Raw genomic sequence first — 27,742 nt, 5'->3', positions numbered from 1 at the left:
CAACCTAGATGGGAAACAGGCAGGTATTACTGTTATCCTGAAATGGGGAGTTCAAATCTTCATGTGCCTCTGGGAAGGATATTGCACTATGCGCCACTATGAGATGGCAGACCAAAAAATACACCAGATGTAAACCTTGTTTGTTTCAGCCTTAGAGACATTACAAGGTAAACAAAGACAAACAGAAAAGAGAGGAGGATACCACACCTAGAACTGATGCTCACACAGCAGCACTAGAAAGGCCCCTTCTGAGCAGGTATGCCATGGAAGTATCTTATCTCACTGAATCCTATGACAGCCTTGTGATTACAGGGTCAGAGAGATCAACTTACTAACTCTAGGTTGGATATGAGCAGGCCGTGGTGCAGGATCTGAACCGGTATCTGTCAGCCTGTTTCCACACCACGGATCTCAAGAGGTGGTCTTATCGACAACTGTACAAGTTTCGATGGCTTATATATGGCCCAGCACATTCCCCTGGTGCCTAAAGGACCATGTGTGCCTTCCCCACTTCCCAGAAGAGATGTGGCTAGAGAGAGGCTGGGAGCATTCCAAGTACAGGAAGCCTTTCCTGGAGTTACTGAAGGCCTAGTATTGCTTAGGCACTTCCTTGCAGCATTCTCTTGTGAGCTAGCAATGTATGGGCCAGGGTTTATTTCCCCTGGCTAAGTTACCAGGCTCTAAGGCTACACACATGGTGGTGAGGGCTACGATGAACCAGTCCTACTGCATCCCACAGTGCTTTGTCTCATTTTATCTTCAATGGAGCCCTAAAAGTGGGTTTACTGAAGAGAAAACCCACTCAGCTTTGGGCCATCCCACAGTCAATTGAGGGTTTGCTTGTTGCTAGCCTCTCCCTGAGCGTGAGATGTATAGTTTTTCTTTCAGTCTTGGTCCTTTCTTGGAAACCAGAAAGAGGATTTCATCTTCTCAGAATCCTGAGCTTCAAGAGGTACAGTCCTGAAAACACACCAGCTCATACAGCCTAAGACCCCCCCCCCCACCCCAAGTGAAGTGATGGTTTTAAGTCCAATCCCAGAGGATCTCTCCCAGCATGGAGAAGCTGTACTTTGGGTCTTAAAAGTAGACTCTGTAGGGGCCGGGAGTTTGGCCTAGTGGTTAAAGTGCTTGCCTAGCATGCATGAAGACCCGGGTTCGATTCCTCGGTACCACATACATAGAAAAAAAAAAAAGTTAGAAGTGGTGCTGAGGCTCAAGTGGTAGAGCTCTAGCGTTGAGAAAGTCCAAGGACAGTGCTCAGGCCCTGAGCTCAAGCCCAGGACTGGCAAAAAAAAAAAAAAAAAAAAAAAAAAAGTAGACTCTGTAGCCTGACTGATACTGCTCTACTTTCCTAGACATCTGACTTGGGCAGATGTCTAAGCCTAAGCCTTTACATGTTAACTTCCTGTGAAGAATGTGTTAACATTAGTAACCATTGTATCACCCAGTAAACAAGAATCACCCTGGGCGGAGGGGGGGGATAATAACTCAGAGGCAGTGTGTATCTGATAAGAAAAGGCCCAGATTCTGCCATAATAAGCTAATCAGGGTCTTTCATAAAGCCATCCTTTTGGAAGTTGTCAGTCTATGGGGGGGTATGACAGGGGATGGTTCTTAGTTTCTCCCTGCGAGGGTGGACAAAGCTGGGAGCATTTGTGAGGAAAAACAGTCTTTTCTATCAAAGTATATTGCTTAAAAGTGGCTTTGGGCGGGTGGCTCCCATCTTGTAAAGGGAAAAAAGAAACTAACTTGGGGGTAATATGATTTGTAAAATGTAAGGTTTTATCTTAAAATGGTTTCTTTCCAAGACAGACTTACAACAGCCCTAGACTGTCCAAGAAACAGTAGAGGGTGTGGGTATATTTTAAGAGTCTCATGGACTTTTGTGCTTGGGCTGGTTTTGAACCACGATCCTCAGATGTCAGGCTCCTGAATAGCTAGGATTACAGGTGTGAGCCGGTGACTCCAGTGGTTCTTGGAGAGCATATTTATATTTCCCTTGTGAGACGGACACAGAAAACTCTGCTCTCAGATATCTGTCATTAAGGGGACTTGGGCGTGGCTTAAGTGGTGGAGCATTTGCCTTAAGTTTGGTTGTGTGTTTGTGTGCACTTGCACACATACCAAGGGACACAGCCCTAGGGGAAATGTCCTTTTACTTGTGCCAGATTCTGAAAATTAGTCTACTACACAGGACTTCTTCCTCTTGTGCAACCTGTCCTCCAGCCTGCAATTCAGCAAAAAAACAAAAAACAAAAAACAGAGCAGTGACTAGTGATGGCAGAGTTTCCTAATTTTCAGCTTTTAGTACAGTGGCAGAGTAGTCTGAAGACCATTCACACTACAGCTACAGATGTTTACTGGATAACCTATGCAAGGTCAAAAGGCTAGAGCAGCTTGCTGGCTCTCCAGGGAATACATTACCTATAGCACTCCTGCCCTAGTCTTGTGTCATCTCCCCAGCCTCTACACAAGAACTGAGACTGTAGTTCTCATAGATCTTGGGCCTAAAAGTCAATCTCTTTGCAGGCCCACTACATCAGTTATAGGGCCTTTAATGTCCATCTCACCCCCAAACACACAGCTCCAACAGCTCCCAGCTTACCTGCTCTTTTCATCTGCCTTGCTATAGTGGAAGGGAGTTGTTTTTTCTTCCCAAGACCTGTGATCCTTCTCACCTCCCTCTCTGGCTTCGAGTTCTTCTTCCTGAAGACTGTACCCAAAATCTGGAGTCAGTATAGAGGAGTTCAGCCAGTTTCTGAGCTGACTTCAGAAAGTGGGAGAACTGATTGGTTCTAACACCAATTCAGAAGTGAGACAGGGAAAAGGGCTCCTGAGGGAACGAGAGTAAGGTCACAGTGAGTAGCAGAAGCTTGATGCCTCACATGCAGACCTAGGTTGACCGCTCACATCCCCCCCCAGGACCTGTCCCAGTCCCGGATGGAGAGGGAGTCTTGAAACACAGGAGGGTGGGGGAGCACTGGGAGGAGGACCAGGAAATGCCCGGCCGGGCCAGGCGTGTGCGTGTGTTTCTCAGGCCTGCAGCAAGGCGGGTGGGCCGCGTGTGGTAACTGGAGAGCCGCCCTGGGACGCCTTCCCGGCCTAGGACTGGGTGGAGACCTGACTGGCTAAGGAGGGACCCCCGCCGGAGCAACAAAGGGCGGGCGGCGAGGACCCGCTCTGGAGCCCTGCAGCGAGCCGGCCCGAGCCCGGCCGCGGTGGGGGACCCCGGGGCCCTCGGGTCTTCACGCTCTCCCCCTCAACCCCCTCCACCTACTACCACTTACCTACGGTGCTTCACCCGGGAGCCGGCTGCGGAGACACGTGAGGACCCGTCACATGACCGCCAGGTTCCGAGGGGACCGCAGGGCACGCTGGGAGTTGTAGTTTCCAGAAGGTGTTACTCTTGGACACTACCAGCTCCCTGACTCAACTTGGCAATTCCGTCCTGGCCAGCCTGGCGCCCAGTCAGTCAGCGTTTACGCAGTTATTTTTAGGCCTGGCTTCTTGGTCAAGCTAAACACTTCTTCCTGGGCAGATTTTTTTTTCTTTTAAAGCGTTTTGGCATCTTTGTCTTTCAAAGGTAATGGGCCAAAGCTTTTTGGCCTATCTTTCTCTTCTGTCTCTGCATTTATGCCCCAGTCAGTGACTGTACACTTTATTTCTCCTTCTCCTCTTTTTTTTTTTAAGTCGGTGTCCCACTTGCAGTCCAGGATTCTCTTGAATTGGAGATCTTCCTGCCTCAGCCTGCCAAGTACTGGGATTACAAGTATGAACTCCCATGCCCAGCTTCCAGTCATGTTTTAGACAAATGTTACCTTAAGACCCAACTTTCTTTTTTTTTTCTTTTTCCAGTCCTGGGTTTGAATTCAAGGCTGGGGCTCTCTGTTCCTGAGCCTCTCTGTGCTCAAGGCTAGCACTCTACCACTTGAGCCATAGCACCACTTCTGGCTTTTTCTGTTTATGTGGTAGGGAATAGAATGCAGGGCTTCATGCATGCTAGGCAAGCACTCTACAACTAATCCACATTCTCAGCCCAGACCCAACTTTCTTTTGTTCCTTCTTGCTTGCTTGCTTGCTTTCCTTTAACTAGAGATCTTGAGGCACAAGCCCATTTCTGGCTTTTTGCTGGTTAACTGGGAGATAAGAATCTGGGATTTATCTGCCTGAGCTAGATTTTCAAATCTCAACTTCTTGAATAGTTAGGATTACAGGAGTGAGCCCACCAGCACCCAGCTAAGAGCCAATGTAAAGGGCTGTTGTGTAATTGTTTCCCCTGTTGGTCGTGGACTTGAATTCAGGGCCTGAGATCTGTCCCCAAGTCTCTCTGTAATCTAGCTCTATCACTTGAGTCACAGAGCCACTAGCCTTTTCTGTTTATGTGGTACTGACGAGTTGAACCCAGGGCTTCATGCACGCTAGGCAAGCATTTTACCACCAAGCCCCATTCTCAGTTTGTGCTTACCACGTTAAGCCACAGTGCCATTTCTAGCTTTCTGACTGGTTAATTGGAGATAGAATCTCATAGACCTTCCTGTCTGGGCTGGCTTTGAACTTCCATCTCAGATCTCAGAGTCTTGAGTAGTTAAGATTACAGGTGTAAACCACCAGCACCTGGCCTTATGTATATTTTTTTCCAGTCCTGGAGCTTGAACTCAGGGCCTGAGCACTGTCCTTAGGCTGTCTCAAGGCTAGCATTCAACCACTTGAGCCACTTGTGTACGTGGTACCAAAGAATCTAACCCAGAGCTTCGTGCATGCTAGGCAGGCTCTATACCATGCTCCTGGCCATTTTGTACAATTTTTGTGTGGATCTTAAAAATCTTGGCACTGTTTGAAAAGGATATGGAGCCTAAAGGAACCAACAGCTGCCAGTTTGTAAGTCATCTTGAATACTAGGCTAAAATGTTGACGCTTTATTGGAGAAAGTGCCATAGGAGCAGAGCACACCTTCAATGTTAGCCCTACATTTGCATGCCGATTGTGACAGTTAAAATGTGTCAGTTTACTTATCTACACAAATGGACATAGTGGGTTGGGGTGTAGCTCTGGTAGAGCCTGCCTAGTATGTACAAGGCCCTGGGTTCCATCTCTACAGTCAAATATACACACAAACATATTCTCAAACCTCATTCCAGACATACTGAATCAGAATGTGTGCCTATCCTGGGCTTAAACTTGTGCCACATCCTCCCTTCTGGCTTTTTTGTTATTAATTGTAGATAAAAAGCCTCATGGGGACTTTTCTGTACTGGCTGGCTTCAAACCATGATCCTCAGATCTCAGCCTCCTAAGTCCCGTAGCTAGGATTGCAGGTGTGAGCCACCAGTGCCCGGTATGACTGTTCTTTTTGAGCATACAACCTCACCAGGCTAGAGAACATTAACATCTTAGACTCACAGGGAAGTAGGATGTGGGCAAACAGTCTGAACTCCTAAATAAGACACAGGAAGGGCTCACGCCCACAACAGAAATGGGATTTAGTCCGGGTGAGCCTTGTTTAAAAATAACAAAGTCAGCTGGGCATTGAAGAACCCAGCTAGCTGAGGGCTTGGCAGTCAGTTTTCAACTACTTTCATTCCATTTGAGAATTCAAAACAGTTTGTCCTAAGCTAGACAATCTCTTTCCAGAGCAAATGACTAATAAGCTTATTTTTTTAACTTCTATTCTAAGACATCCAGGGAGTCAGTATATGTATTTATGCGTTTACCATCTTGGAATATCCATTAGTGACAGGAACCCAGAAGAGCAAGGAGCCAGGGACTCTGCCTGCCATACACTGAAGCCCTTAGGAGTGAGAATGCGTTGACGACACACTGAGCCTGCCAGCTTCCAATGGATGGCTTCTATGCCTGATCCCTCCCAGCCTCAGTTATTTGTCTGGACTGTCTTATTCAAATGGCTCCTGTCACTAATCACAAAGGGATATGACAGCCATGGGTAGTACTGATGACACATAGGTACCACTGCTAGATGTCTGCAGAGAGAGGGCTTGGCTGCAAACTCAAGCTTATGATTATCTAGTTTGCATTTTAGTTATGAGCCACTTGAAATAGCTGCTAACTCTGGGCCTGAACTTCTTGGCATTCTACTACTCGAACCACAGCTCCACTACCAGCTTTTTTCTGTGATTAACTGGAGATATGTCTCAAGGACTTCACTGCTTGGGTTGGCTTTGAACTACTATCCTCAGATCTCAGATTCCTACTTAGCTAGGATTATTGGCGTGAGCCACTGATGCATGGAGAGTTGTCAACTTTTTTTTTTTTTGCCAGTCCTGGGCTTGAGTTTAGGGCTTGGGCACTGTCTTGGACTTTCTCAAGGCTAGAACTCTACCACTTGAGCCTCAGAACCACTTCCAGCTTTTTTCTATGTATGTGGTACTGAGGAATCGAACCCAGGTCTTCATACATGCTAGGCAAGCACTCTACCACTAGGCCAAACTCCCGGCCCTGAGTTGTCAACTTTTAAGTACCAATAGACCTTGCATTAAAACTAGGATTTCCAGGGCTGGGAATGTGGCCTAGTGGTAGAGTGCTTGCCTAGCATGCATGAAGTCCTGGATTCAATTCTTCAATACCATATACACAGAAAAAGCTGGTAGTGATATAGTGACTCTAATGGTAGACTGTTAGCCTTGAGCAAAAGGAGCTCAGGGATGGAGCCCAGGCTCTGAGTTCAAGCCCCAAGACTGGCAAAAAAACAAGTAGGATTTTCGGGATCAGGGGACATGGCTCAAGTGGTAGAATGGCTGCTTAGCCAGTGGGAAGAATTGAATTCAATCTCTAGCATTAGAAAACAAAACAAAACCCCCAGAGGATTCCCATTCTCTTTGGAAGACCTCTAGCCATGGGCTTGTATGCTCACATCTCTTTATTTATTTTGGGGGTCATGGGGCTTTAATTCTGGGCCTGCGAACTGTCCCTGAGCTCTTCAGCTCAAGACTACTGCCCTACTCCTGGAGCCACAGCCCCACTTCCTGTTTTCCAGTGATTAATTGGAGATGAGTCTCAGGTCTTTTGCGCTTGGGCTGGCTTTGAACCTCAATCCTTAGACCTCAGCCTCCTGAGTAGCTAGCATTACAGGTGAGCCACCATGCCAGCTTTTGCTCACATCTCTTGTCACGTCTCCACTGTGAGATGGAGCGTGGATAAGTAAGGATTGTCTCACATCCACCTCATCACTTTTTTTTTTTTGCCAGTTCTGGGGCTTGAACTCAGGCCCTAAACACTATCCTTGAGCTTTCTCAAGGCTAACACTCTACCATATAAGCCACAGTATCCCTTTTAGCTTTTCCTGTGTACTGAGAAATTGAACCCAGGGCTTCATGTATACAATACAAGCACTCTACCACTAGGCCACATTCCCAGCCCCTCATGCCACTTTTTTTTTTTGCTAGTTGTGAGGCTTGAACTGGCCTGAGCAATGTCTTTGGACATTTCTCAAGGCTAGCACTCTGCCACTTGAATCACAGCACCACTTCCAGCTTTTTCTATGTATGTGGTATGGTGGAATCAAACTCGGGTCTTCACGCATGCTAGGCAAGCACTCTACCACTAGACCAAACTCCTGCCCCTCACATCACTTTTCAGCCTATCAATTTAGCTCTTAGATAATGGAAGCTGTCACTCCCTTCACTCCCTCCCATCCCTTGTCCATATCCACACAATCTTTTCGCAGGCATTCTTCTGCCTTCCAGGGTCCTAGTGAGATTGGACCTTCAATCTCGACACCTTTGAACAACCTGAATGGCAGGATGAAGAATGACATGCATGTGCAGTCACCACATGGATCAGCTAAGACTTCTTTTGGCTTATTGTCAACTGGACATGATGCTAGACTTTGGGAATACTTATTCTTACGCCTCCTCCCCTATAAGAAAAAGCAGACAGCAATTACTACCATAATTTTATTGTAACAGAGAAACCAGGCTGTAATAGGTCTAGATGAGAGCAGATGGTGGTTATCTTTCTAAAAGGTAGAATCTGAGCTTGCTGGTGGCAATCACAACTCAGGGTATCTCCTTTCTGATCTTACTCTGTGCTGCCTCCTATCACCCATCACACACCCATATGGTGTGGGATGAGCTTTTGAAGCCCAGCTGAAAGAGGGAAAAGGTGTAGCTGGGCAGAGGCTCCATCTAATGGGAAAGACTCCAAATCTCTGGGGAAGATGCCAAGATAAAGTGCAGTACCTACCCTCCCCCCCTTTTTTTTGTTCTGAAAGGAAAAAACTAGCAAGGACAAGAAGAAAACCCTTCTCTTAAACAAGACAGGAAAATGGCATCTACTAATTTCCCTGCAGCAGTAGCCACGCATTGGTTTTCAGAAAGCACAATTCCTGAACTGTGGTATTGATAAAGACAAACAAGAGGACAACTGTTAATGACAGAAATAAACCTTCTCCCTCAGCTTCTAATACGAGCTATACCTTGGCTGGATCCGCACAGGAGCTCCTAACATTGCCATACAATGCCTCAGTTAAAGCTGTGCAATATTGCAGTGTCATGACTGACCATTTTTGTTGTTGTTGTTTCTGTTTTTGGTTATTTTTCTTTTTGGTGCTATGACTTTCTTGTACATGAAAACTCTCTCAGAAAGCTGGAGGCAAAAGATTGGGGGGAGGAGGGGTTGGTTGAGAGCCACAAAGTCCCAGATGCCAACCTTGAATGTCTCTGCCCTATCTCATGACCTGTTTTTGTCTGAGCAAATTCAGTTGCTGGGAGCTCTGTGCTGGTTGGAAGAAATGATCCGTTTACTACCCCCCACCCCCTATCCTCATGGGCGTTTCACAGCAGCAGAGGCTGAAGACGATGATGGGAAGGTTGTCTCTGTTCTGTTCGGGATGGTTGTCTCTGTTGGCACCCCATGGGACTACTTGGTGACCTGGTGAATGGCGTGGGCGAGGTAGCCCACATTGTTGGAGGTGACTCCAGCCACAGAGATGCGACCATCCTTTGTCATGTAGATGGAGAACTCCTTGGTCAGCCGCTCCACCTGCAGAGAGAGAGAGGTTAGGGACTTCTGGGTGGGAATTTGTTGGCCCTGGCAGGACAACTTGTTCAGATAGAAAAATAACAGAGGGCTCCATTTTCTCATTAAAGCCTTAATCCCAGAATAAAATAATAAAAGATTAGAAACCCATTCTAAAGAAGGATGATGGGTTCTGAAGCATGAATAGGTGAGGAAAAAAAATTCAGCTATGAAACAGCTATTTCTCACACTGCATTTTAAGGAACCAGCAGGAGTCATAATGAAAACAAGTACCATGGGTTGGGTTGTGGCTCAGTGGCAGAGCAAAAAGCCTGCATTGGAACCCAAACAAACAAAATAAAACAATCCCAAGCTGTGTACTTCAGAAGTTTAAAACGTATGGAGGATATAGACAGTATTCTCAGTAGCTCAGTGGTACTTGCCGATAATCCCAGCTACCCAGAGAACTTGAGTATCACTTAACAAGATTCCATCTTAAAACAAGAACAACACAACAAGCTAGAGCACCAGCACTGGTGGCTCATCACTTCGGATTCTAGCTACTCAGGAAGCTGAGATCTGAGGATTGCAGTTCAAAGTCAGCCCAGACAGGAAAATCCTTGAGACTCTATCTCCAATTAATCATCAGAAAACTGGAAGTGGAGCTGTGGCTTAAAGTAGTGGTAGAGCATTAGCCTTGATCAGAAGAGCTCAAGGGCAGTACCTAGGTGCTGAGTTTAAGCCCCATGACTGATAAACAAAAAAAAGAAAAACAAAAACATGAAAGGCTCCAAAAGAGTTGTTTCCATGGGAAATCCCAAAGACACAGACAACATCTTTTGCCTTTGAGGGACTGGTCACCTGTGGGACGATCCACTCACCTGCTCAGGCTTCAGGCCAGTATAACAGAACATGCCAATCTGGTCGGTGATGTGTTGCCAGTTGTGGGTTGAGCCCTCCTTCTTGAGGTTGGACACTAGCTGGGTGCGCATGCTAATGATACGGTCAGCCATGCCTTTCACTTCCTGCAGCCTGCAAGAAACCCCAAGAGGTGGCGGCTCATTCTAGCAGATAAGCCAGAGTTCCTGTGTGCTTCAGTTCTCAGTCCTTGAGCTTGTCAATGAACAGGGAATATGCACGCGCATACACACACACATACACACATGTGCATGAGCACATACACGCACACACACCCCACATAATTTTTTAGTTCTGGGAGTTGTACTAGGAGCCTTGTGCTTGCTTGGCAGTACTCCACCATTTGAGTCATGCCTCTAACCCTCTTTGCTTTTTTTTTTTCTCCCTTTGGTACTAAGGAACTGAACCTAGGGCTTCATGCATGCTAGGCAAGCACTCTATCTACTACTAAGATACATTCCCAGTCCTTTAGTGTTCTGTTTTTTTTTTTTTTTTTTTTTTTTTTTTTAAATGAGGAGTGGGTTAATGTCCTGGTTGGTCTGGATCTGAATCCCCGTATTTACTATTTATGGTTCTAATGTAGCTGAGAGGAAAGGCACCTTACCAGTCCAAACTTTTCACTGGTTGAGATGGGGGGGCGGGGGTCTCTCAGTTAATGTATATGCATGTTAAGAAAAGTGAAGGGCTGAGCCAGGTGTGGTGGCTCATCTCTGTAATCCTAGCTACTCAGGAGGCTAAGATCTGAGACTCGTGGTTCAAAACCAGCCTGGGCGCTAAATAGTCTGTGAGCCTCTTAACTCCAATTAACCACTAGAAAACTGGGAGTGGTACTGTGGCTCAAGTGGTAGAGCTCTAGCCTTGAGGAAGCCCAAGGACAGTACTCAGGCCCTGAGTTCAAGCCCCAGGACTGGTAAAAAAAAAAAAAAAGTAAGAAAGAAAAAGATCCAGAGTATCTTAATAAAAGACAAAAATATGCAGAGGTCATTCTGTGACCAAAATAAAAACATGGTGGCTAGGATTAGCTCAGTGGTAGTGCACTTGGGGGCAGACGTAGCTCGTCTGAGGCCCTAGGTTTGACCTCCAGAATTACCATACTAAAACAAAAATACAATATTTGTGAGGAAATTTTCCTACTCAGCGTACTACAATTTGAACTTGATTCTAGGGGGAAGCAGCTTTTGCTAAGAACGTATAGTATTTGTCATCAATGGCACAAATGGAGCAGCCATTTCTGAATTGTTTGTGTCTCCTCAGGGAACTAATTTATTTGATCCTTCCCACACAGGAACTAGAAGGTTCTGCATGTCACTGGAGGCCAGTCACTAACTGGCTCTGAAGGAGCCATGATGGGAACTTTACCACTGCTTTCGCAAATCCGGGGATGTCAGGATGGTGGAGGCGATGCGGGCCCCATTGAGTGGAGGGTTGGAATACATGGGACGGATCAGGATCTTCAACTGTGACTCTACTCTTTTGGCTTCTTCGGCATCTTTGCAGATCACAGTGAAGGCTCCCACACGCTCACCTGAACACAGAAAACGATCACGTTGAGGATGCTAGTCTAGTCTTCACCCCCCGACTCCCCCAAACTGGGACTTGAACTTGCACTTGCTTAGCTGGTACTCTACCACTTGAACCACATACCCAGCCCTGTTGTCCCCCGTCCCCCTTCTTCTGATTTGAGATGGAGTCGCTCAGATTTCTCTGGTTGGTTAGCGCAGAATCATGACTCTCCAGATTTCAGACTCTTGAGTAGCTAGGATTACAGGTGGTTGTTTTTGGTTTTCTTTTTGTCAATCATGGACTTGAACTCAGGGCCTGGGCACTCTCTGAGTTTTTTCTCTCAAGGCTGATACTCTATGACTTTGTGCCACAGTGCCACTTTTGGTTTTCTGATAGTTAATTGAGATAAAAGTCTCATGAACTTTCCTGCCTGAGCTGACTTTGAAACACGATCCTCAGATCTCAGTCTCTTGCACTCGACATTTTATTTTATCTATTTTTTGGCTCCTGGATCAGTCAGTTTTTGTTTAAGGAAGCATCAGCTTTCTTTGCTAAAGGAATTCACAGACACTGGAGAAGATATGGCTAAGAAAAATCAGTCAAATCCACTCTTACCTCTTTGGGTAAGAAGTGATTGCTGACTCTCTCTCTGCCTCTCATTCTCTCTAAGCATCAGAGCACATCACAGCGGGCCCTTGCTTACCATATAAGCCCATGTTCTTGGCGTATGACTGGCAGAGACAAACGTTAATACCCTGTTCGATAAAGTGGCGCACAGCCCAGGCATCCTTGTTACCATCACCACTGGCAAAGCCTTGGTAGGCCATGTCAAAGAAGGCAAAGAGATTCTTTTTCTGGGAAGGAATGAAAAGACAGGCACTTTTGTCAGGCTGGCTACCATGTCCTGGGTGGTTACTGTGCTTACTGTGACCAGTGTCACACAATCATACAGCTTCTCCCCAGACAGCAGCTGGAGGGATGTCTGTGTTTTCTGAGAATCAAGACAGCAACATTCTGTTGTTGTTGTTTTTATTTTAATGGATATGGTTCCTCAAAAAACACCAAGGTGTCCTAATCTCAGTGTGTGCACAGTGCCACCTAGTCAAGCAGGGGGCTTTTCTGAGGCCCACAATAGTTTGTTTGGGTCAGTCAGCACAGAACCACTTCCTCTCACAGTGCTCTCTGTGTGTTATTTTTTTTTTAATCATTTGGCTTGCAGCTAAGGTTCGACAGAGGGAAGGGAAAATACAGACACAACAGGAGTGACATTTTTATCTCTAAGAATTCTGACTGATGCCTTGCAAGTGGCAAGGACAGGAAAGATGTGAAAACTTGTGTGAGAGGATGAACATGTGACCCCTGACTGTGCACACACTGAGACCCCCAATGTCAGTGTAGATGAGGTACAGGCCAGCCAAAGACAAGTTGTACCAGAACTCACCACATTCAAGCTGAGCAATGAACACTATTATTACTATTACTTTTATTATTACCAGTACTAGGACTTGAACTCAAGGCCTGAGCACTTGTCTTGAGCTTCTTTTACTCAAGGCTAGTGCTGTATCACTTGAGCCATAGCACCACTTCCAGCTTTTTCTGTTTACATGGTACCGAGGAACTGAACTCAGTGCTTCATGCATGTTAGGTAAGCACTCTTACCACTAAGCCACATTCCCAGCCCCAAACATTATTTTTAAGCTGCTCATGCACCACGTGTCATGAGGAGCCCTTTCCTGGCAGCTCATCCATGGTGCAGGGCCAGGATGCAATCATCCTCACTGCCTGTCAAGCTAAGTGTCCAAGACTAGTTACTAACCATACCTTCACCATCGTTGCGATTTCCTTCCACTGCTCTGGACGAGGGTCCACGCCCGTGGGGTTGTGGGCACAGGCATGCAGGAGTAGAACATTTTGCTCTGGAATTTTCTAAAGAGAAAAACAACCAAGAGAAGACTGCATTGTATGTGTGTGTGTGTGTGGGGGGGGGGAGGTTTCTTTGCTAGTCCTGAGACTTGAACTCAGTACAGGGGTACTGTCCTGAGCTTCTTTTGCTCAAGGCAAGTGCTCTGCCACTTGATCCACAGGGCTGTAGTAACTTGGAGATAAGAATCTCACAAATTTTCCTGCCTGAGCTGGTTTTGAACTGAGATCCTCAGATCCTGGCCTTCTGAGTAGCCAAGATTACAGGTATGAGCTACCAGGGCCTGGCTTGTGTTGTAGTCTTAAACGAGAGTCAGCTGAAATTGCAGGTCATTACTGAGAAGACACAAGCAGAACCTGAGGTCAGGGCATTAGCCCAACCCCAGTACTGTAAGGCAGATGTGGGAAACATGGAATGTCTACATGGAAGTTCATTCTGTTGTCTCTCCCCTCCCACTCTGGAAGCCATACTTACTGAAATGTCCTCCAAAGCACCTGTGAAGTCAAACCCGCAAGTCTTAGGGTCATAGTATCGATAGCCTTGTAGCTGCATGCCAGCATCTCTGAAGATGGGTGTGTGATTGCCCCAGGTTGGTTTGGGCAGATAGACGTCTCGGCTGAACTTAAAAAATCTTTGCTAAAACACGAGATAAAAGGGAATGGAACCATCAAGAAAGACAGGCAGAAATTGGGAACTGAGAACATTTCCCTACTGAAATCTAGCCATGAGAGTGAGAATCCAGACTTTGATAATCACTCTGGCTGGATGGCAAGGACCTGTCTGGGCCTTGCCTGTATTTGTAAAACGAGGTAAATTCAACTTATTAAGACACAAGCCCCCTAGTCACAATGTGTGCTCAACAACTTGAATCTATTAGCATGATTATATTTCCATTGCCAACTTCTCCAAAGTATGTTCTTTCTTCAACTCAGGGCCCACTAAGCTTTGTTTTTTAATTCATTTATTTTGCCAGTCCTGGTGCTTGAACTCAAGGCCTGGGCATTGTCCTTGAGCTTTCTCTAGGCTAGTGCTCTACTACTTGAGCCACAGCACCACGTCCAGCCTTTTCTGTGTATGTGGCATCAGGGAGTCGAACCCAGGGCTTCATGTATGCTAGGTGAGCACTCTACCAGTAGGCCATGCGCCCAGCTCCTCAGTTTTGCTTTTTTACTTTTGCTCACAGCTGGTACTCTATCACTTAAGTCAAGCCTCCAATTCTAGCTTTTTGCTGGTGAATTGGAGGTAAGAGTCTCATTTGGTCTACCCAGGCTGGCTTTGGACTGTGATCTTGGCCTCCTGAGGAACTAGGATTCCAGGTGCAAGCCACCTGCATCCAGTTTCTTCAAAGTCCTTCCTTCCTTCCATCCATCAGAGAACAGGACTTGCCAGTTGCATGGAAAGAGGAAACCTACATCTTGTTTGTGGTAAGACACAGAACAAGAAGCCTGGACACCTTTCGCTTACAGTTTATTCCTGAAGGAATTTCCAGACTCACCAGAAAATTGGCTCCAATCCTTAAGGCTCCAGTTCCAGAAATGGTCTGCACAGTGGCAAACTGCAGGAGAGACATCACGTCAGCCATGTCTGTTCGGCCCGGGGCACATGCTGGACCTTGGAAGCTAATTCCCTATGGCTTGTTTGTACCATCCATGTTACATGGACAATTTAGCCCACAAATCCCTCCCCTATACATAAAAAGACTGATTTATAGATGCAAAAAAATTAAAAAGTCAATATACCATATTACTTTAGAACTACCCAAAACGTGATGATGTATGAAGCCCATTGATGAAGTCTTTTAAATCTACTTCCAGGAAGTAGGGCCATTGTGTGTACATTGTCTTCTTCCACTGTTCGGCACTGTTTAAGTTGTGATCTCACCCCCAGACCTGTGGGACTCAAATGCACATGACTTACCCGGCCACTTTTCAACACCTCGCTGTTCTCCCCCAGGGCCAACTCTGCGGAGGCCTTACAGAATTCAGCCAGGCCCCCGATGGGCAGGTATTCCTTGTCAAGATTTTTTGCAGCAATCTGAGCCTCTGCCTAAACAGGAAAAAATACAATTATTTAGTTTTGTCTTACGTGGAGCCACTCTGATTACTCATTAATGTTTTGTTACTGTTGTTTTTGTAACTTTAGAATTACCTTGACTTCTTTGGGTGTTGGTACAATTGGTCTTGGAACTCAGTCTTGTACTTAAGCAGGGATGTACCACTTGAGCCATGCCCTACCACCTTCATTTTTTTTTTTTTTAACTGATTCTGGGGGTCAAAATGTGGGCCTGGGTGCTGTCTTTGAGCTTCTTTAGCTCAAGGTGAGCTCTCTACCACTTGAGCCACAGCACCAATTCTGGCTTTTGTTGTAGTTTATTGGAGATAAAAATCTTATTTATGGACTGTCCTGCCTGTGATCCTCGGATCTCAGCCTCCCGAGTAGCTAGACGTAAAAGGTGTGAGCCACAAGTCCTTCGCTCACCAAATGATTTTTTTTTTTTTTTTTTGCCAATCCTGGGCTTGAGCTCTGTGCCTGAGCACTGTCCTTGGACTTTCTCAAGGCTAGAGCTCTACCACTTGAGCCTCAGCACCACTTCCATTTTTTTTCTATGTATGTGGTACCGAGGAATTGAACCCGGGTCTTCATGCATGCTAGGCAAGCACTCTACCACTAGGCCAAACTCCCAGCCCATGATTTTGTATTTGTTCTCTAGTGCTGTGGCTCAAATCAAGTGCCTCCTGTTTGCTAGATAAGCACTCTACCATTGAGCTATACTCCTGCCCTGAATAATTTTTAAAACTTGCTCTAAGGGAATTAGTTATATTTAACATATGCTTAGTTTCCAATCCTGGAAAAGACCACGGGGTCTCAACCTCTTACTTTTACTGTCAAGAAATCTATAGCCCCAAAAGCTAGAAGATTCATGAAGTCAAATGTCAAACCCAGGCTCCAGGACCTGGTCTGTCACTCCTTCTGCCCCTCAGAAGCGTCCTTCAGTTTCCACTCAGAGGATAGGAGGAGAGCAGGCTCACCTTCCGGACACTGGGGAGCACATAAGGCTTTCCATTATCGTCCCGGTATGCACCCACGCCCAGGTTCATCTTTTTGCTGTTGGTGTCTCTCTTGAAGGCTTCGGTGACGCCCAGGATGGGATCTGGAGGTCCCATTTCCACATGGGCCCACCAGGAACTGAAGCGAGAAATACTTAACATCAATCGCATGAACTGCATCCCTGTGCCAGAGATCGATTTCGACCAATGTTTGAGCTCTACACAGAATATGGCAACAACAATCCATCAGCACCAGACTTCAGATTACCTTGCAGAAGAATAGAGACCAGCGATTTCAGTACAGGTACTGTGGCATGCAGAAGGAGAGACATTGGGGAGAATGGTATAGGCTTTTCTTTTTTCTTTTGGTGGGTCTTGGGGCTTGAACTCAGCCTGGACACTGTTTCTGAGCTCTTCTGCTCAGTGCTACTGCCCTACCCCTGGGCCTTGGCATTGTCCCTGAGCTCTCAGCTCAAGTCTACCACTCTACCCTTGAGCCAAGACCCACTTACTGTGTTCTAAGTTTTCTAGAGGTTAATTGGAGATAAGAGTCTCAGGTCCTTTTGTGCTTGGGCTGGCTTTGAACCTTGATCCTCAGATCTCAGCCTCCTGAGTAGCTAGGATTATAGGCTCTCGGTGGCTTTTCTTATTTATTTAATTTTGGTACCAGTACTGGAGCAGGAACTCCGAGCCTCTTGCTCTTGCTTGTCTTTCTTCTTTACTCAAGGTCTGCTCTACTAGTTGAGCAGGCCTCCACTTTGAAAATATTGCTGGTTAATTGAAGATAAGAGTCTTTCGGGGGGGTGGGTGGGAATGTGGCTTAGTGGTAGAGTGCTTGTCTAGCGTGCATGAAGCCCTGGGTTTGATTCCTCAGTACCACATAAACAGAGAAAGCTGGAAGTGGCGCTGTGGCTCAAGTGATAGAGAGCTAGCCTTGAACAAATGAAGCTCAAGGACAGTGCCCCAGGAATGGGGGAAAAAAAAAAGAAAAAGTATGAGACTGGCTTCAAAACTGTGATCTCCAAATCTCAAGTGTGAACCAACAGTGCCTGATAAAAGTACATAGGCTCTCAAAGCAGTCTAAATTTGATCTCAATTCTTAGGTCAAGAACCCTGCCAAGGGGCAGGAATGTGGCCTAGGGGTAGAGTGCTTGCTGTATCCATGAAGTCCTGGGTTCTATTCCTTGGTACCACATAAATGGAAAAAGCCCAGAAGTGGTACTGTGGCTCAAGTGGCACAGTGGTAGCTAGCCTTGACAAAGCTCAGGAACAGTGTCCAGGCCCTGAGTTCAAGCCCCAGGACTGGTTAAGAGAAAAAAAAATCCTGCCAAGCAATTTGACTGGAGAAGATGAGTGGCAAAAGGTGACACTGGAGAAACCCTATTGTTTGTCTCCCTTCCCCCCAGGGTGTGGGTTTTAGCTTCCTCTCAAGCCACATTCCTAACTCTGGGTGGGTGGGGGAAGAATATTAGTGGTACTTTATAATGTCAGCTTTGCAGATGCAGACAATTCCTAAAATCTTTAGGGTAATTTAATCTTATATTAATAACAGAATGAGTAAAGTAATGGATTATTAGATATCTAGATAACTTCTAACACAGGATACAGACATCGATTATTAATCAGAATTTAAGGTTTCTATACTTTTGTTCACAATTTTACATGCTCTAGTCTTGAGTCATTGTAGGAACACATTTTTGGGGGGTGGGGTAGGGATTAGTTCTAGAACTTGAAATCAGAGCCTAGGCACTGTCCCTGTCCCCTCCACCCAAGATTAAGGTTCTACCACTTGAGCCACACCTTTACTACCAGCTTTTTTTTTTTTCTTTTTGTTGGTTGTGGGTCTTGAACTCAGGGCATGAGGACTGTCCCTGAGCTCTTTTGCTCAAAGCTAGTGCTCTCCTACTTTAATTCACAGTGCCAGTTCCACTTTTCTGATGGTTAATTGGAGATTAAGAGTTTCATGGATTTTCTTGCCCAGGCTGGCTTGGAACCATGATCCTCAGATCTTAGCCTCCAGAGTAGCTAGAATTACCTCCTGAGTAGCTAGAATTACAGGTGTGAGCTACCAGTGCCCTGCGCTTCCAGCAATTAATTGGAGATAAAGAGTCTCAGAGACTTTTCTGCCTAGGCTGGCTTTGAACAGCAATCCTCAGATCTCAGTCGCTAGAGCAGCTAGGATTGCAGACTGCTGGCGGTGACTGTGAAGGAACATCTTTGCTGCCACATCAAGGTGTAACAGGAGCCCTGCAGTTATATGCATTTCTGAACTTTGCTGGAAATACCTGTGGGGACTGGCTTCCCCTCCCATCCACTCATGTTCTCAGTGAAACACAAATTACTTTGGTTAGAAGATAATTAGTAGTGAGTGGCTGAGACCATATTGTACTGGGATCAGTCATGACTGAGGAATACAATTATGTGTTGTGCTTTTCAAAGTAATAAGTAGGCTGCCCGACCCAGTGCCTGCAAAGCAGCAGCTCCCCAAAACGTCTTGATCTTCCCTTTCCTTTATCTGCTGGAAATTGCATAGAGCTGCTGTTCCTCCTCCCTCTTTTCTTTTTTGTCAGTCCCAGGGCTTAAACTCAGGGACTAGACACTGTCCCTGGGCTTTTTTGCTCAGTGCTAGCACTCTACCACTTGAGCCACTACTGGCTTTTCTTTTTTTTTTTTTTGCCAGTCCTGGGCTTGGGCTCAGGGCTTGAGCACTGTCCTTAGACTTTCTCAAGGCTAGCACTCTACCAGTTGAGCCTCAGCACCACTTTCGGCTTTTTGCTATGTACCGAGGAATCGAACCTAGGTCTTCATGCATGCGAGGCAAGCACTCTACCACTAGGCCAAACTCCCAGCCCCACACTACTGGCTTTTTTGTTTATGTGGTACTGAGGAACTGAACCCAGGGCCTCATGCATGCTAGGCAATCACTATACAACTAAGCTACATTCCCAGCCCTACTGTTTATTCTTGGTTTTATCTCAAGTTTGCACAAATAGCTAAGACACCAGAGTAATGCATATGGCAATCCTCACATTCTTTGCGCTCACTTGGGAAAGAGGCCTTTACTATGGTGTCAGCCTGGGGACCTGGGGACCTTTGGGAGCTGGAGGCAGAACTGAATGTAACTCGCAGCTCAGCCTCTACCCAGCCCTTGGCCTCTGCTGGTGGCACCTAATGCCCCTGGCGTCGTGGGTACGAGCTCTTTCTGAGCTTAAGTGGTTGATGCAGGCAAGTAGATGGGGCTTCTGGCTGAGGTCTGAGAAGAATATTCATGTATGGTGTGATAGTTAGTATTTACTAATTAGAAATGAAGGAGTTCAGCTTAGTGGTAGAGTGCTGGCCTAGCATGCATGAAGACCTGGGTTCGATTCTTTGCTACCACATACATAGAAAAGCCAGAAGTGCTGCTGTGGCTCAAGTGGTAGAGTGTTAGCCTCGAGGAAAGCCCAAGGACAGTGCTTAGGCCCTGAGTTCAAACCCCAGGACTGGCAAAAAAAGAAAAGAAAAAAAGAAATGAAGTCTGAGGAATGTGACAACAGCAATGACAGAAACACACTGTGTTAATGTAAATGACATCTTCGTACTGCTAGGAAATAGTTCTGAGCCTATAGATTTCCTGAAGCATGAATCCCAGGGAACATGAGGGCAGATGGGAAAGTGAATCTAGTCTTTGGCTATGGTTTATAAATCTGACAGCTAGTGCTTTGATCTCACCGTGTGATCACATGTAGATTTCTTAAAGTGCTAAAGGTGTTGAGCTTGTTTGGATAGATCTTCTGGACTATCTCCTTAGATCTTTCACAGACAGCTTTGGGCTCGATATCAATGACCCACGTAGCTGGCAAACATCCAGACCTCTGAGAGCTGGGGGGTGGGGGAGGATACTGGCTAAAGCCCGCTCCATGGGTTGCTTCAAACGCTGAAGGTGTGGTCTGTCTCTGGCCTCCACCTCATTGATATGAGAGTGGCCTTTCCTCTCCCTTCCAACTTTGAAGCAGCGTGGGGGGAGGGGAAGCAGTGGTCCTGTAGTGGTCCTTGATAACATTCACAAAGAAGCTGTATGTGTTAATGTTTTAACACAGTTTTCCCAATACTGATGGGCTAGCTTTTCTGGATTAGTGATTAATAACGTAAGGTTATTTTGCAATCAGCCTAGATAGTGAAGATTTTGTTGTTTTCCTATGTGTTATATTGACTCTACTATGGCCTTGATTATGTAAACAACAAAAAAAGGTTTACACGTATTAAGGAACTAAGGTTCCTTAGGTTATTCTTTTTTGGTTGTGGTAGGGTTTGAACTCAGGGCCTGGGTCCGTCCCTAAGCTTTTCTGCTCAACGATAGTGTCCTACCACTCTGAACCACAGCTCCACTTCTGGTTTCCTGGCAGCTAACCAGAGATAAGGGTTTCATGGATTTTTTTTGCCTGGGCTGACTTTGAACTGTGATCCCCAGAGCTCAACTTCCTGAGTAGCTAGGAATACAGGTGTGAGACAGCCACCAGTGTATGGCTTCCTTCAGTTATTCTTATCTGGGTTAAATGGATTGTCAATGGTTGTTTCTTAGCCTCAACAGCCATTAAATGGTATGTGTGGTTAATTTTATGACTTAAGAGCAGATTCTCGAGCTTGGGCTAGGTGGGGTCTTGAACTCAGGGGTTGGGCACTGTACCTAAGCTGTTTTTCTTAAGATTAGTGCTTTAACTGCAGTCCCATTTGTGGCTTTTTTGCTAGTTAATTGGAAATAGGAATCTTAAAACCTGTCCAGGCTAGTTTTGAACCATGATCCTCACCCTCCTAGCTAGGATTACAAGCATTAGCCATCAGTGCAAAGCTGTAAGCACTTATTTAATAGTCTCTAAAAGCTTACTAACTGCATAGACTCCAACAGCAGCTCAGGCACCGACCAGTTGTGTGAGTGAGCACAGGCAAGCCAAGAAACCAGGCCATCTTACCTTTCCTTATGCATAAAGCAGGCACAGTAGGGCTTGGAATATGGCTTAGTGGTAAAATACTTGCCTAGCATGCATGATTCCCTGGGTTCAAGTTTTCAATACCACATAAACAGAAAAAGCTGGAAGTGGTGCTGTGATTCAAGTAGTAGAGTGCTAGCCTTGAACAAAAGAAGTTTAGGGACAGTGGCCAAGCCCCGAGTTCAAGTCCCAGGACTGGCAAAAACAAACAAAATAATAGGCACAACTGATCTCCAGGGTTGGTATAAGGCTGTACAGTGAATGCTTGATGTCTTCACTGCTTCTAAATGATCACTTTTATTTGTGGCCAACTGCCATTCGTATGGAGCCTGGTGAGGCCAGTAAGTAGACAATGCATGCAGTACATGGTCATAGACATAGTTCTTTCTGGCTTTCAACTATTCCTACTCATCTTTTCCCCACACTCTCCTCCCCATCCTTAGCTCTAGTGCTAGGGCTCAAAGTCTTCTCCTCTCCTCGTTTAAATAGTTGCTCCAGGTTGCGAAGAAGAAACAGATACCTTTAAACAGCTTCTGAACTGGGGCCTGAAGTGAGCTTTGGTTGCCACCCACAATTCAGCCCCTGAAAACCCACAGCACCTGCCTATCTGCATCACTGTCATTAACTGCTGCGGGAGACAGAAGACTTTGAATGTCAAGGACATTCAATCTTTAGCAAGGCCACTTTCCCTTTTAAGAAGATAGTCTATTCCTCAGGCCTTTAAACAATGACAGAGCCACCCTAACCATAAGGATAGAAGGCACTGTTCTCATAGTGAGAAAAGTGCTTAAAAATGTTTAACACAGAAATTCTCTCAAAAGTCACAGCCTTAGGTCTTCTGGTCTTTGTCTTCAGAGTGCTAAAAACAATTTCCAAATACTGAACTTTAAACAATGCAGATGTGTGGACACAGATCTCAGCTGGATGTGCTCTGCAGTGCTGATCTTGATCCCCATTTCTTCACAACCTTCATTGATTACTCCACCCCCTAAAATGGCAATGATGCTGATTTAACAGAACTTTTCTGCAGTAGATGCACATGAGCCTGCTCTAGGGGTAAAACCCATGTCCATAACCTGTGGCCTACAAAGCAATTCCTATCAATGCACTGTGCACAGAAGCACAACGCCTCAAACATTGAGCAATACTGGCCAGTCAACCAAAGAGTTGTTGGGTACAGAGTATTCAAATAAACATCCAGTTTCAAGGCTTTGTATTTTCAGGAGGGGGTTGGGGAAGAGAAGGCTTATTATATCTACCTAATATGCTACAATCTTAAGAATGCTTTTGCTCACATAATTCTTACTCTATTTCATGCCAAGGCCACAGTTCTGATTTTTTTTTTTTTTTATGGCCAGTCCTGGGACTTAAACTCCAGGCCTAGACATTGTCCTTGAGCTTCTTTTTGCTCAAGGCTAGCACTCTACCACTTGAGCCACAGCATCACGTCCAGCTTTTTCTGTTTATGTGGTAATGAGGAATCAAACCCAGGGCTTCACACATGCTAGGCAAGCACTCTACCACTAAGCCACATTCTCAGTTCCAGTTCTCATCTTTTAAGTACAAATTACTGTGCCATAATTGCACATGGTCTTCATAGGGTCTCATGATACTCCTTCCATTACTTCATTACCATTAATTAAAAATAGGACAGGGTGGGACACGAGTTTGGTCTAGTAGTCCAGTGCTAGCCTAGCATGCACAACAACCCTAGTTCAATTCTTCGGTACCACATACATAGAAAAAGCTGAAGCAGTGCTGTGGCTCAAGTGGTAGAGCACTAGCCTTTAGAAAGCACAAGAAAGTGCTCAGGCCCTGAGTTCAAGCCCTAGCACTGGAAGAAAAAAACAACAACCAAACCAAACAAAAACACACAAAAAAATAGGCCAGGGGAGATAGCTTATGCCTACAGCTACTCAGGAGGCTGAGATCTGAGGTTTGTAGTTTGAAGTCAGCCCAGGCAGAAAAGTGAGATTCTTTTTTTTTTTTTTCATATTTTTTATTGTAATTAATAGAAGGGTTACATGATATTTGCCAGATAGGTGGTGCATTAATTCGCATACATTGATACCCCTTCACATGTCTTGGTTCCCATTTCCCTCCCCCAAAAGTGAGATTCTTATCTACAATAAACTACTCAAAAAAAAAAAAAAAGAGACTATGGCATTTTAGCTTCATGGTAGAATGCCTAGCATTCTCCAGGACCTAGGTTTACTCCTTAGCATCATAAATAAGTAAATAAGATAATTATAAATAACATACATGAGTATTTTTCTTTCTTCATTGACTGTGACAGTCTGATCTCATGTCACTATGCTTTTATACCATAGGTCAACAACAAGTTTTGTTTTGTTTTTCTTTTTTTGGCCAGTCAGCCCTGGGGCGTGAATGCTCAATTTTAAATTCTCTGAGATAAATCCTTAGCTCTCCAGAATTACAACTGCCAAGGTTTTATGCATTAGAATGAGCTTCCATTTTCTTTCTTTTCTTTCCTTCCTTCCTTCTTTCTTTCCCTTCCCTTTCCTGGGCTTGAACTCAGGACCTGGGCACTGTTCTGAGTTTCTTTTGATCAAGGCTAGAGTCACAGAGCCTCTTCCCACCTTTTCTATTTATGTGGTGCTGAGGAATCAAATCCAGGGCTTCATACATGCCAGGGAAGCACTCTACCAACAAGCCACATTCCCAGACCCTCTTTTGTGTGTGTGCCAGTATCAGGGCTTGAATTCACAGCCTCTAGCTCTTACTTGTGGCCGTTCTCCCCAGATGGAGCACTCTACCACTTGAGCCACACCTCCACTTGCAGCATTTTGATGGTTAATTGGAAATAAGAGTCAGTCTAGATTTGTCTATCTAGGCTGGCTTCTATGGTTCTTAGAGTCTCCTGAGTCGCTAGGATTAGAGGTGTGAGTTACCAGTGCCTAGTAAGAATAAGCTTTTCCTCCCCCTTTGTTCCTTCTTTTCCATTCATTCATTCATTCATTCATCCATAGAGCCAGATATAGTCTCATATGCTCTGTGTGTGTGTGTGTTGGTCCTGGGGCTTGAATGCACAAGGCTAGTACTCTATCACTAGAGTCACACCTCTACTTCCTGTTTTTCTGTAGTAAACTGGAGATAAGAGCCTTATAGAATTTCCTGCCTGGGCTGGCTTTGAAGAGAGCCACAAAATCTCTCAAGTAGCTAGGATTTCAGGTATGAGCCACTGGTGCCTGATATCACATACTTTTAATCCTAGCATTTGGAAGATTGAAGTAGGAGGATATTAAGCTAAAGGCCAGCCTGGGGAACAGAGCAGGATCCTGTCTCAATGCCGCCCCCCCATCCACACCTCCCAAAAAAGAAAAAACCCACAAAAAATCTCTCAGTGGATTCAATATGCTTTAGACATTTCCCACCTATCCATTTGGCTCTAGGTGAAGATCACTTTCAAATAGAGAGAGTGAAGGTTGGCATCAAGCCTGAATAGTAAGTAGTAAGGCGAGATAGATCACCTGGTGCCTTCATTCAATCCTGGCTCATTGTTTACGCTTGAACAGCTCCTCCTCAAGCGAGCACACATTCTAACAATTTGGCACATACTTTGCAGCACTGGGATTCCCATTTATATTCAGATTTTGATCTAAAAGTAAATAATTCAATTTGAGAGACACGCTAGGCACCAAATACTGGGCTGTAACACTGAACGGAGAGCAGAGAGTCTCTGCACTCAGGTGACTAACAGTAAGACTCTTAAGCTGAAATTCCCTGAGGGAATTTCCACCAAGCACTTTTAAGTGGAGGTTTCAGGCCTCCAGTCAAATCAATAAAACAAGGAGAGAGTTTATGATTACTATAATGGTGAACTAGACTTTCTCCTGTAAGTAAACGCCACTCCTTGTTCTCTCCAAACTTGCAACATAACTCCTTCCTAATTCTTTTTGATCAGGTAGGAAGGCTTAAAGCGAGAGATGATAGCTGCCCTTAGAGGGGCCAGATCAGGAAGAAGAGTGAGAAGCTCTGGTAAAGCTGTACTGCTAAGAGGCTTCAGTGAGGACAAACTGTTCCATTAGCACCAAGTGACCTCCTTGGTACTTTCAAAGGAAAGGCCAAAGCTCACATAAAAGGCCAAGCAAGAGTATGTTCCTGGGAGTTACTATGAACCCCAAATTGTTTACGGACTTTCCCCCAATCCTGATTTTTTGAGTGAATTATCCACCTGGCTCAGACAGATACTACTCACTCTTACACCCAGATTTTTCCCTATGCACTACACATCACACTTCCAAATGATATATTTGCTGCTGCTGTGTGTGTGTGCACATGCGTGTATGTGCACACATGTGCCAGTTTTGAAGCTTGAGCTCAATGTCTGGGTGTTGTCTTTAAGCTTTTTTTGGCTCAAGGCTAGCACTCTACCACTTGCACTCCACTTCTGGCTTTTTGGTGATTAATTGGAGATGAGTCTCATGAACCTTCCTGCTTGGGCTGGCTTTGAACCCAAATTTTCACATTTCAGTCTCCAGAGTAGCTAGGATTATTGGCATGAGCCAGACACCGGCTGCTGGCTACCTTTGCTGCTTTTTGAGCTGAGCCCTGTCTGGCTTGCTGCTGAATCGCCAGCATGTGGTCCAGGGCTTGGCTCTGAGAACTTGGATTACGAAATTTTTTTTTTTTTAATGGAATGCAAGAACAGAGTGAGATGGAGAAAGGATTCATGACTTCTCATCGGCTGGACATCCTAAGGGGTTGCAAATAAACGAACAAAAATAAGGGCGCACCAAAACCCACAATCCTTTCCCATTCAAAAGCCAAACGGGCGTGGGGAGGGGTGGACGAGGGGGGGAAGGGATGTCACAGGGTGTAGAGCCAAGGTCACGGGATACAGAGAAGAAAGCGGGGTGCATGCTCTGACGCCTCAGAACCGTACACAAGCGTGCCAGTACCCCCGCCAGGCCCCACCCAAACCCCTCGGTGACCTCGGTGGGGTACGACACCCGCACCCCGCTGCCCCACTAGCCGGCGGGTCAAGGGCAAGCGCGCCCCCCCACCTGGGCCGCAGCCAATCAGCGAGAGGCTGGCCCAGTCTCGCGGCCAATCAGCGCCAGGCTGGTCCGGCCCCGCAGCCAATCAGCGCGAGGCCGGCCCGAGCCCGCTGCCCGCGTGCTGGGCCTTGGCCCCGCACCCCACCGCACCCTCTCGGTACCCTCATGCCCGCCTCGAGTGGAGTCCGGGCGCCACCGAGGCCACGGTTCCCGTACCTGGGGATGGCGATGGCTCGCTATCCGGTGGTGCCAAACTGGGGAGGGGAGGGGACGGGAGGGATGTGGGGCCCCCAGGGTGACCATGAGGGGAGCGCTGCATCTTCAATCCCCGGGGGTGGGGAGGGGGAAGCGAGGTGGACACAGGCCAGTGTGCGTATGCGTGTGTGCGCGGGGGGGCCCCCGGTGTCCCGCAGCGCCCACAGCTCTGCCGGGCTGGGCAGGCCTGTGGTCCAGACGCCATCTCAGTATCCCTGCGGCTTACCTGGCTCTGGCAGAAGCTGCGGCCGCCAGGCCTGGGTGGAAGGCGGCGGCCACTCCCGAGAGGATGCGTCCTGAATGCAGCAGGGCCATGGTGGGTGGCAAGCGGCGCAAGGGGCTAGCGGCGGGTCCGACAAGGAGAGCGGCCGCGGAGCACCGTGCGCGGGCTCCCGGACAAGGTGAGGACGGTGGATTTTCCTCCCCTCCTCCGCGAGCGAGGCTAGAGCGGCTGCGCGCCAGGCCCGAGCCGCGCCACAGCGACCCCTGGCGGCCGGGGGCGGCGCCACGTCTGCGCCGGGAATCAGGAGGCGGGCGTCGTATAGCCCCGCCCACCTTACCCCACCCTCTTCCCCCGTCACACCCTATGGGAGCCTCGCTCCATTTGCTTCCTTCTGCCGCTCTGCAAGTTTGAAAAGTGGGGACAGCTTGGCTCCCGCAGAGAAGATATTTTATAGCTGGCCATTAACACCCCTGACTACCTTACTTTCAACCCCCAAGCATCTGACAGACTGTTTTCCGAAATGCAAATCAGCTCACCTTCTAGCTTCTTTATCTCAGTTGCTGATACTGCCTGAGTGTGAAGATTAACTGAGATTAGCAGATCATGTTTAAAAACAGGACCTGGTTGAGTAGGGACAGAATAACCCGTGCCAAACTTACATGGCTTATCCTCAGAATTATGCATAGAAGGGAATGAAGTCTTCCTTGTTCCTTTAATGGGGGAGGAGGGGTGGTGGGGGGGAGGATACAGATTTCCTGTTTGGCCCACCCACACTGACCTCCTACTCTTGATCTCCCAGTCTTCATTTGCTGGGAATCTCTGTGTGTGTGTGGAGGGGCGTTATTGGGGCTTGAACTCAGAACTGTCCTTTAGTTGTTTTGCTTTTGTTGGTTTTGGGGCTTGAACTCAGGGCT

The 27,742-nt window shown here is 46.4% G+C and overlaps 1 protein-coding gene across 1 annotated transcript; it reads right to left on the bottom strand.

The window, feature by feature from the left end:
- Nucleotides 1-7,896: 7,896 nt before the first annotated feature.
- Nucleotides 7,897-27,052, bottom strand: Got2 (glutamic-oxaloacetic transaminase 2). Its single transcript, XM_090357536.1, has 10 exons — nt 26,832-27,052; nt 16,345-16,501; nt 15,233-15,361; nt 14,811-14,870; nt 13,790-13,951; nt 13,216-13,320; nt 12,098-12,248; nt 11,251-11,416; nt 9,855-10,005; nt 7,897-8,997 (listed from the first exon to the last, which is right to left on the bottom strand). The coding sequence occupies exons 1-10, from the start codon at nt 26,918-26,920 to the stop codon at nt 8,875-8,877; spliced, it is 1,293 nt and encodes a 430-aa protein (XP_090213662.1). The 5' UTR covers nt 26,921-27,052; the 3' UTR covers nt 7,897-8,874.
- Nucleotides 27,053-27,742: the final 690 nt, after the last annotated feature.

Source organism: Megascapheus bottae, chromosome 24 (genome assembly GCF_031878675.1).
Source record: "Megascapheus bottae isolate mThoBot1 chromosome 24, mThoBot2.hap1, whole genome shotgun sequence".
In the NCBI taxonomy this organism is placed as follows: Eukaryota; Metazoa; Chordata; class Mammalia; order Rodentia; family Geomyidae; genus Megascapheus; species Megascapheus bottae.
Note: the sequence above shows the minus strand (reverse complement) of the source record. Positions and strands in the feature narration are given on the sequence as shown.